The sequence below is a fragment of the Teleopsis dalmanni genome, chromosome 1 (assembly GCF_002237135.1).
Source record: "Teleopsis dalmanni isolate 2A chromosome 1, ASM223713v2, whole genome shotgun sequence".
Taxonomy (NCBI): domain Eukaryota; kingdom Metazoa; phylum Arthropoda; class Insecta; order Diptera; family Diopsidae; genus Teleopsis; species Teleopsis dalmanni.
The window spans coordinates 59520225-59532227 of NC_051846.1; the positions used below are offsets into that span (position 1 = coordinate 59520225).

The window sequence follows — 12003 nt, forward strand, 5'->3', positions numbered from 1 at the left end:
TCCACAGCTTTTTTGAAAAATTTTCGAACAAAATATTTTTTTTTTTGAAATCAAATTAGTTAGGTATATATTGATTATTACAATTTTTAATTTTTTGCCATTTTTTGGATAGCTTCATAATTCCATTTGTAAAGAACTTCTGTGGTTCTATACGGAAGAAATTCGTATAATTCTGTGATATTTAGCGGCAATTTCCAAGAATTTTATACTCTTTCAAAGTTTTAATTTCATAAAGAATTCAATAATCGATAAATTTGTTAAAAAGAAATAAATTAAAAAAAATTAAATAAAATAAATTTAAAAATTAAATAAATTATTTACTCACCAAATGCATCACATATCGTTTATTCACATCAATAGCGTTTTTATTATGAATTTTTAACGCCTCTTTACTTTGAAGTCTCTGTTATTCGATCTCCAACTGGTAAAACTGTTATTGGTTGACTAATGCAATAATGTTAATTATGCCGACTCTGTTAATTGAATGTTAATGTTAACAGTTCATATAAACTTTTGTTGTATTATTTATTAAATTAAGTTAGTAGTTCCTTATTAGAAAATATGAAAATCGTACTCAGCCATAAAATTTTTATAACACAATTGAAATAATAATAAATCTAAACTTATTAAAAAAACAAATAAACCTTTTTATAGTCGTGAATAAACCACCTTTCAGCTATCACAGCAGTTTTAAACTGCATAGGAGATTAAATGAGTATAGATTAACTTTAATTATTTTGAAATAATAACGGCAACAAAAAGATAATGCATTGCATAGAACAACAGTTGATCGCAAAAAAAAGCAAAGCTCCAAAGAAAATAAATAAATAAAATAATTTATTGAGTGCTAAAATATTGAAATGTTTATTTACATTTTAGAGTTTTGATGTCAACGTAAAACGGGTTGTCTTGCGGGACTCAAAGTATCGATAATGCAATTATTGTTTACCATATATTCAACATTTCCAATTTCTTAAAAATTATTTTTGTTGAATTTTGCTAATCAAATCAATTTGCAATAAACAATAACAAAAATATACATATTTACACACATACATTAAGACTGAAAAGTTTTCGGAAATTCTCATTTAAAATTCGCGCGCTGTATATTTTTCGATATTTTAAGTTTATGTAGTTTGGCAGCACTGTCCTTAATTACTATGCCAAAAATGAGCTCGATCTGTCAGACAGTTCGTTTACGGCAGCTGTTGAAACCAGTTCACCTCAGTAGTGCGTTGCGAAATGTCTTCGACGGTCGTACGACCGTCCTGGAAGGCTTTGTACCACTCATAAACTTGAGTTTTCGATAAAACTGATTCCCCATAAGCCTTTTGTAGCATTCGCAACGATTCTGCACACGAAATTTCGTTCGAAACACAAAATTTGATGCAAACTCTTTGTTCAATATTTTTTTCCATTGTTTTTTTCGCAACGCCCTACTGAGGTGAACTGGTTTCAACAGCTGCCGTAAACGAACTGTCTGACAGATCGCGCTCATTTTTGGCATAGTAATTAAGGACAGTGCTGCCAAACTACATAAACTTAAAATATCGAAAAATATACAGCGCGCGAATTTTAAATGAGAATTTCCGAAAACTTTTCGGTCTTAATGTATGTTACTGTGTATTTTTTAAGTTGAAAACAGTTCATCACAATTTGAATTCTTATTATTATACATATGTATTTCAAAGACTCAATAGAGATAAAATTTTATGTATATTTTTTTTGGAAACTACAACATTACTGATTTATCACGCTATGTCTCAACTTACTAATAGTTTTCAGATACTATATGCATTCAAGCTCAGCATATTTACGACAGCAAAGACTGGTTGTTTATTTTAATATTTTTTTATAAAAGTCACTGATCAGTTTTATGAAGAAAAAATATTTTTCTTTGCTCAAATTATAAGTTCTTTTTGAATCGTATTAAATGCATAAAAATAATATTTGGAAAATAACTAACATTCGAATGTATCTTAAGACTGAAACTGAGAAACTCTGTTTTATATTCGAGTACAGACGTAATCAAGAAACTAAACTCGTCAGCATAACCAATTCGTTGTGTTAATAATTTTGTAATTCAAAATATACTTTTGTAATAAATACAAAAAATTTATAAATATCTGTGTGTGAATGTACGAGGGCGGTTTGATAAGTCACTGATTTTTTGAATAAAACAAATTTTTTTCAGCAAATAAACATCTCATTTTTCTACATAATCACTCTTTAGCTCGTACATTTAGTACAGCGTTTTTCTAATTTTCTTATTCCCTTCAAATAATAGGTTTTCTCAAAGCTCTCAAAATATGCGTTTGTTTCGGTAATGATTTCTTCATTCGATCCAAACTTCTTACCGCTCAGAAAATACAGATAATAGTTGCAGGGGGCTAAATCTAGAGAATATGCTGGATGGGGTAGCAGTTCGTGTCCCAATTCGTGGATTTTGGCCATTGTGACTAGACAAGTGAAAAATCACGTAAAAAAACCTCGTAAAAATTTATGAGGTTGTCTACTTTGAACGACTATCAAACACCAACTGAACGTCGTAGCTTGCTCAAAATTAAAAAGTTGCCCACTGATAGATTACAGCTGACGGTAGCACTGTTGCATTTGGAGTAACAGCGCGGGAAATTCAAAAAGTCACTGACTTATCAAACCGCCCTCGTATATTTCAGATTATAGTTCTTTTAATACAAATAATATGTTTAGTACTGAATAATGAACAACATTGCTCCACTATTGTTCCACTATAAATAGTGCTAATGCAATGATTGCAAGATTAACTGTTACAACAATCGAACTGATGAAAGAGTCAGACAACTTCGAACCTTTGGCTATGTTTATATATGATAGAATTATATATACATACATATATATGTGACAACATCTGAAAAGCATTCGTAACATTTATATGGGAAATAATTATATAGAAATATATCTGTATAGTTATATATATTTATAATTATGGTGTACAATAATTGTAAGCGCGTGCATGACTTAAGCTACTTATTAATTAATAATTAATATTTCCTATAGTTTAAATGTAGTCAACTACAACAACACAATAATTTTAAACTTCTTTTGAAGAACAAAATCTTTTAATTATCTTATTATATGTTATTAAATATTGTTACTTAATATGTATTATTAAATATTCCTTTATATTTCGTATTTATTATGAAATAACAATTACTCGTAATAAATAAAAGTGAAAAAAAATGTATATACTTGCTCTACCCTTTAAACTATTGTGAAAAGTTTATTCGCAATGGCTATAAAGCCGTAAAGGAGACATCGGAGAGTAGATATGCCACATACATACATCCTTTATAACAGTATGTACCGGTTTAGTAATATAAGCTGTTTGTTATTCTGTTTATAAGCAAATTAGTCATTTAGTTATGGATCGCTCATGGATGGATCTAGCACTTTTAGTTTCAATACTTTAGTATCTTTATTATTATTATTATGTTATGGCAACTTGCCTTAGATCTATAGAACCATAACATAAACTTCCTCTATATAGTACAATACTGAACTTGTGTTAAAGAATTTTATTTCTTTGTCCGATATGAGATTTTCACCTAGGTATTTCTTTCATTTATGCTACAGTGTCGGCAAATTCCCAGCAAGTGCTTTGAGGTTTCATTTTCATCCCTATAAAACTTTAAAAACTTTTATTGAAGGAAATTTTCAGTTCTGTAAGTCCTACAAACCTACAAGGTCTTGTCACAGTTCCTGTAATGATTTTTAAACTATTTTTAGTTATTTGCATACAATCCTTAAACCGTTCTGGGTTAAAAGTCTCTATGAGCGATTTTGATTCTGACAGGCCTAGTACATTATGTATAGCTTTATTTGTTTCTCTTCTTTTTTATGAATGGTTGATAAGAAATAACATTCTATCAAGCCACTGAATGGGTTCAGGCCTACAAGCAGCGAGGTTGTCTTTTTCCTAGCGAGTGTGTCTTTAACTTTGTTACCGGATATACTATAAATTTTAAAAGGATCTATTTTTCATTATTTTTGTGAAATATAATTATAATTTCAGAATCTTAATTCACTGGTGTCACCTAAATTAAGAGCCTTTACTAATCTCTGGCTATATGTTAATATGTATATTTTATTGTTTTGAGTCGTTCAGAACTTTCAAGGTTAAAATATACCTACCTATCTCTCGCATAAAAGTATATTAATAACTTTATGAACACTTTGGTTAGGTTAAATATTGAAGCATTTAGACTATTTGCTGTCTCATTTCATATCTTTGTATGAGTTCCTTTTAAACAATCGAACATTATTGCTATTAAAAGTACTCAAAAAGAAACGGATTATTTAAACTAGCTGGTATAAGAGTCTTTTATGACAAGTGGGCCACATCAATCTGACATTCCTGCAGACTGAAGACTGTAAGTTCACCGTGGTACTTAAATAATGAAGAAGAGATGTTGTCATGCTGTCTTATCAATAAACTATTGACATCTGATAGTATACTTTGAGGTACGGTTCACTGATTTTGAAAATTTGATTGCAACTTAACTGTTCGTATATATAAAAACCAATGATATTGTAAATTTGTACATTTATTTAAAGCATTCTTTCTTAACATTCTTAATTGGAATATAATAATTTTTAAAACTTAAACAACAACAATAACAATGAAGTGCATATAAAATAAATTTTTTTTAATCAAATAAAAGATGTTCATAAATGAAATAAATAATATTAAAATAAACATATATGCTCTTAAAATGTTTGTGTTAAATATTATCAAAATGAGGTAATGAAAATAAAGAAAAATATTAAAACTGCATTTAAAAATATAAAAAGTTTTGATAGGTAAGTTTAAAAAATAAATGACTTTATGCAGTTATAAATGGAAATTGAATAATGAAACGTGAATGTAAAGATAATGATTGATATACGAGAATGAACACAATGTTACAAAAATTCTGTTTACATGTTTATAAATTGGACCTTATAGCCTTTACGAGAACTCCAAGTGCATTAGATCATACAAATTCTGTATATGTCCACCAACAAAAATGTGCCATAAACAGACACCTAAAGGTCAGGTTATACAAGCAGTCAAATGACAAATGGTCTTGAAAGTTTTATGTTCTTTCTAGTCAAAAGCATGAAGACATGTCATGCAGACCGTTAAATTGTCCAAGAATTGTCCATTTTATATTGTAACTACTGTTTTCATACTATATGGTTGGGCCTTGATCTTAAAAGTAATAGTTTTGTGTGAATATGTGAGAGTATGTACACATTTGTTCCTGAAAGGCGTAAAGATATATTCTCTACTGCAAAATGGCTACATTTAGGTATTGTTCTCATTAAAGTTAATAACATAAAATAAGATTTATAAATTGAATGGATATAAATAAAGTAAAATATATATATATATTTATAAATATTATTTAGCACAAAGCACTTCTAAACTAAAAACCACAGATAAACAAAGGTTTCAAGAACAATCCTTACACTTGTTTGTCGCTCCCCCCATTCTCTTCAATTGTTTGCTAAATTCTCGTAAATCAGGAAAAATGAAATAATATAAATACATAAAACATAAATGACATAAATGAAAAAATCTAACAAGTTAATGAAAAAGGAAAGCAAGCGTTTAAAATACACAAGGCAAAAAATGAGCCCTTTTTTACAATAGGAAAATTGCTTTTGTCTTGCTCCAACTCCTTTATAACGCAAAGTTCTTTATAGTCCTTAACGTTTTAGCGTGGTTGTGGTGGTGGCAATGGTCCAACGCCTGGACATGGCATTCTTTTAGCCAGGTGCTTGCATAACGGAACATCGCGCACAGCATCACCAATGAAAAGAGACAGCAAATACCATTGTTTCATACCGGTTGATTGAACTTTGTAGTTTCTACAAATGAAAAAGAGAAACAAAAACAAAGAGAAAAACAAAATAAAAAATGTTAATGAAAGGAAACAACAATAAAAGCACAAACAAAGCATTAAAAATATAACAAAAACAAAAAAAAATCATAAGTTGCATTTAAAAAAAGCGGATTAAGTCGTAATAACTTATAAGTAGTAAAATACAAAATAACATAAAATTTTTACTACACACCGAAAAGCTTATGGAATGTAAAAAATATAATATTTTAATAATTCATCTGCAGTTGCACTGAAATCATGAACCTCAATGGGAATTAAGAGAAATTCATTCACGAGGGCAAAAATACTTGTTACTTGGATGAAGTATTTTCCATATTAATGCATAATCCTAGTGAATATTCATTTTAAAAGCCAAAATACTGAAATATTTTCTTTAATAAAATTTTTTTTTATTGCATTTTTTTTAAAGTTTCAACATTAGTTCAACAAACAGCATACGACCATAGTAACAAATTTTAAAAAATTACAAGTATTTCATATCAAAGAATGAATTGCACAGATATAAAAACTAATTGCAATGTAACTCAGTCGTTGCTTTCAAACTAAATGCCAAGGTTCTACGTTGAAAAGAGTTCGAGCTTTAAAAATTGATAATTCAATAAAATTGCCACTGCAAAATGTATTCTGAATAGCAATAACAACAAAATAGACTTAAAATCATTAGTAAATTTTTAATTCAACAGCTAAAATGATCCGGTTTAATAGAGCAAATTAAGTTGTGTGTTTTCATTTACTTTAAAAAATTAGTTATAAAAAGCTATTATGTGTACCAGCATTAATGCTTCCCAACCCATTTTATGCTAGATGGTGAGTTCACACGCCAAAATATCAAGGAGTTCTTAATTGCATAGCAAAGAGAGTCGGATTTGCTTAAAAAAATTTAAGTAATAAAATTTACAATGGCTTAACATTAGCAGTACAATTAAGTAATCTATATTGTAGATTTTTGTTTACTTCAGAAAAGTAACTATAGCAAAAGACTTTATTTATCAAAAATCTATCTTGTGCTAAATCCTGTGTTTACTCGGATTAGGTCAATTATTTACCAGAGTAATCATTTCCAGAGTTTTATGAGTTCACACATCAAACAGTATAATCCAAAGAACGCCTTGATTTACAACTATAGATCAAACAGTATACATCACTATACTCTAAAAAGGAAATGGCAGTCGAATAATGGAATTCAACAGGTACTTCCAACATCGTACTACAACAATGTCATTCCAACAGTTAGATAGGGAATGCTTTACTTTTTTTTCAATGGAGTGCGAATACATATAACATAAGTTCTGTTGTTACTGTTAATTAATCAATATTCCGAAAAATATAGTCCAATAATAGGACAATATTTAACGATACTTTCAGACTTCTTATATGATAAAATTAAACAAAAAGTTCGCATTCCGCGAAAGAAATATATTGGTTGCGCTACGACAATATACTAGTCTAGACATTAGCAGTTACTTCTACAGAAATAATCGGTGTTAGCACATCTATGGTATCGACCTGATTAAGCCTTTTCTGATTTTTTATCACCATTTATAAAACTGGTTTTGTTGAGAAGAAATTTCAATTGAATGCAGATATTATCTTAACATCTAATAAATGAGAACGCAAGAGTTATATTTTCAGAGTGTAAAAAATACGGTGTAATGAATTGGTAAGTTATTAGACAAAGCTTCAAAAGTTGAAGTTTTAAGCACAAAGAAAGAAGTATACATGATATGGTTATGAGGCTGTCCCTGTCCCAGCTCCAGACGCTGTACTTTTGAACACAAAGAAAAACGTATGCAGATTGAAGTCAAAAGTGATTATTTCGAAAAATTAATGTAAAAGATAGCAAAGATTCAATGTCATACAACCAAACTCGCTTAAACAATAGTCCTGGTCTATACTTAAATCTTGTTTCATTTCTTAAACTCTACTAAATGTATTATGATCTATTGTACTAAACTTTAAATAATAATCTTCTTTGGCAATTGTGCAGATTGGCTTTAAAAATTAAATTATCATATCATTATCAAATTATCATTTGAAACCATTTAATTAAATATTTAATGAGATGTTTGGTTATTAGATTAGTATAATATAGATATAGATGTTCCTTCCATATAAAAGCTGCATTCGTCGATTTATGACAGTTTTAACCGCAGAACTAACATGCTTCTTAAAAGCAATTGTTTATATCTGATAATTGAAGTGTAACAGATCTATCACTTCAATTCTTGTTATTAAATCCAATTGTTTAGCAGGTATATGCTCCTCTTCTCTAAGTACTTAAAGAAAGAAAAGCTTAGTGAAGGGATCCTTTCCTGTTAGATCAATTTACTGGTATAGTTCAGTGTAACTTAGTTTTTAAAGTGACTTTTGTTGACGTTCAATTTTTTAAATGATACAGTGTCTACTTTGATGAATCTTTGGATAGATCGTATATGCTTTCATTTTCTCACTTACTTATGTCGCCATAACAACTCGTTACTGGGTTTCGGCCTAACGTAGCATGTCTCTTCAGTGCTTGAGTGCAGTGCAGTGGTGCGTTAGTGCTCTCTCAACTTGATCACTCTACCGGAGATAGAGTCTATTTCTACGTCTTCTTCGTTCAACTACTGCTTCAAATACCTTTCGCGCTGGAGCAGATTCATCCATTCTCAAGATGTTGATTCGCAGAATTATATTATTGTCGTGATAAAGCTCATCGCCAACTTTCTTACTAGCAACAAAGTTTGCCAAAGTTGCTAAAAACTTGTAATAAAAATTTCTGTTGCAGGTTTTTGGATTACAAGTTTCCATTCCAATATATTAAACTTGACATAAACCTGTTTGTGTAGTGTCCAATTAAGAGTTAAAGAACTTGGAGTGATTAAAATAACTCCAACTTTTAATTAATTTTGAGTTTTATAATAACTAAATTTTTAAAATAATTTTCTTATTTAAAACTTTTTCAAAATGTGGATTTATTTTGATTGTTGGCTTTCAAACCGATTCCAGTAAAAGACGACTGCCTGCACTTACTACAAATGAACTCAATGTAATCTAACTTAATTTGAAATTGAATTATATTTTGGGGACAAATTTAATCAAAAACTTTAATCATATTTTATTTGAAAACAAAAAGTAACAAAATTACTCAACTTTCGCACACAAAATATCACAAAATATTATATTTCGTACCTTTCACAACTTACTTGACTCTTTTGACCATATAAAGTGGCAAACTCATGTGTAAAGTACACGACATTTGCATCTCAACAGAAATGAACAAAAATAAATTTCTAAAATAATTTTGTGCATTTGCATATGACACATTTGAAGTACCTGGAAATAAAATTTAATAATAGAAATTTAAGAAGAAAACATTTCTAATATTGTAGAAAGTAATAGAAAGGACTTTAATGAAAACCAAACTGCATCTTTTTAAAAACATATAAATTTTTAGTTATTTTATTTTTTATTGTCTTCTTCTGAAATAAAATGAATACTAAAAATATTTAACAAGTACTTAAATATTATAAAATAAAATAAAATAAAATAAAATAAAATAAAATATAATAAAATAAAATAAAATAAAAATTAAATCTTAATACTCAAGTGCTATCTAAGCTTCATTGGATACGTATAAAAAGCTACAAGTCATAATAGTTTTTTTTATAAATCCTATAGAAGATTTCTACACAAATAAGATACTCAGTCAGACTAATCTTCAATTATTTATATTTTAAAAATATAACATTTCATAACGTATATAGTAATATTGAATTTTTTGAGAAGTTACAAAGTTTCCACTCCAAGTGGTTGGATTGAATTGCAGTGAAAAGCAAAATTGAACTCATTCCCAAAGTATCTTGAACACACCTTTTCCATAAAGTCAAGCTTTTATGTTTTGAAAATATTAATTTTGTTTATGACAGAAACTACAGGATTCTATTGTTTCACAGTATGAAATCAACATTTTGAAGTAATGTATTTACAAAAGTGAAATTGGACTTTTCAGACATTTTCAACTTAAATTAAATATCAAAGTTTGTAAAAGTTGAATTATATATAATACCAACAATATGTACGAAATATATATAAAATATATATAAATATTTATAAATATATATAATATATATAAATATATTTATATAAATATCTTGTATGTGTCATTATCTATAATTAATTTGGTATATAACAGTATATAAAATTTTAATTGTACTATTAAAATTAATTCTTTATATTTTGCTACTGTTCCTTTTTTAATAGAGCTGTTCATGCTCTTTCTTTGGTAAACCTAGGGCAGTGGTAAAAAAAAATTACAATTCCTGACCTTCAACAAAAAACTACACGGCAGTATTTCTAATTATTCTCTTTTCATAGAACAATGACTATTTGCAAGAATCCGTATAATTTTTTCTGAAATCATATATACGATTATTTGCTAAGTAATTAATCTTAAAAAAGACATAATTCTTTTTGGACTGCTTAGATATGGTAAATTATTCTTATAAATTTAATTAATAATTTCGATAATCTTATAAAATTTTGCTTTAAGTATCGAACTAAAAGAGAAAGGGTATATTACTCACACTTATATTTCAAATTTGTTATAAACTACTATTACTATTGATTACTAATCAACAGTAACAGTAGTTTATAACAAATTATAAGAATTAAATTTCAAAGAATAAAGAATTAAATAAAAAATTAAGATTTAAAAATTACAAGTTAATTAAGAATTGAAGAATACAATCTGCATACTATCATCTATATATATTGGTTGTATTATATTACGTATACATATTGGTCCATGATCTCCCTCCTGACGTCTCTAGTCCAGATACCCTCCCAATAGACCTTGTTCTAGCTTTACGCTTTAAACCTCCTCAGTACCTATCCTATTATTTCGACGAAGACCTCTCTTTATTCCCCTTTACAACCGCGGCTTTCGTGACCCCGGTCACAAAGTTTATCACTGACCCCACCCCCGCTATTTAGCCGTAACCCCACTCTCTTCATTATTACCCCTTCCACTTAATTCATGCTCTTGCTTTCTGGCTTAGATAGGTTCACTAGGTATTAAGTCTAGGTATTAAGATATTAAGGAATGAGGTTTCCACATTGCTGTAGAATCTTCTCCATTCATTCCTAAGAGGTGGGTTAAAGTCTTACACTGTGGTTTTCGATGCTTTCTACCTACTGCAAGAAAAATACATATTACCCATATGCATTTCCCATTTATATTACCCATTTATATTACCCATATATTTTGTATATAATGCCCATATATATTACACATATATATTTCCCTTATATACTGATTATATTACCTGTGTATATTACTAATACATATTGGCAATATTATTTATAGCAGCAATACGTAGATTACAATAATTAATAATTTACAATAATTAAGTTAATTTATATATTGCAACTGTGGATTATGCATTAATTTAAATTAATAACACAACAAGAAAGTGTAAGCTTTGTTTATGAATATGTATTAAAAATTATTAAAACTGTAAATTTATAATATATTAATCGAATTAAATGTATGTGGAGTTTGCGTGTTAACATACACGATTATGATTTAATTCCTGGCAGTTATAGTCCAATAATGATATAACGGATATTTAAACCAATTAAACCAAGGTTTATAAAGACCTCTGTTGATGTATATTTAACGGTATCCTAAACAGTTATATGGTTATTCAAAAAATTTACTTATTTAAAAATTGACTCCAGTTTTTAGAATAAGCCAATTTTTAAAAATTTGTTTATAAAATGAAATCAACAAGTGCCATTTCAGTCAAGTTGTTATAAAGACTTCGATTTTTTAAAAAATATATCCAAGTTTTTCTCAAAAACCTACGAATGTGTATCTCTTAGTTTTATAGTACTTTTATGTTAAACTAGAGACTGTCTTAACAAATCATAATTTATAACATAAGTTTGCCGTTATTCACAATAAATTCTGTAGGAAAACGAATATTTTCTTCTAAGAATTATTTAGCCGGTCTTTTACAAGAAACATTCTGGGGCTATTACTCTACCTAAAATTTGGTAGAAAACTTGAACCAAAAACATAAGGTTTTGC

General features: G+C 28.3%; 1 protein-coding gene across 1 annotated transcript in view; it reads right to left on the reverse strand.

Annotated features, from left to right (window-relative positions):
* Positions 1–4855: 4855 nt before the first annotated feature.
* LOC119669377 overlaps positions 4856–12003 on the reverse strand; it is a 41980-nt gene continuing 34832 nt past the window's right edge. Inside the window, exon 3 of the mRNA XM_038079236.1 lies at positions 4856–5895. Coding sequence (XP_037935164.1) covers positions 5742–5895 — 154 coding nt within the window. The 3' untranslated portion in view covers positions 4856–5741. The remainder of the gene's footprint in view (positions 5896–12003) is intronic.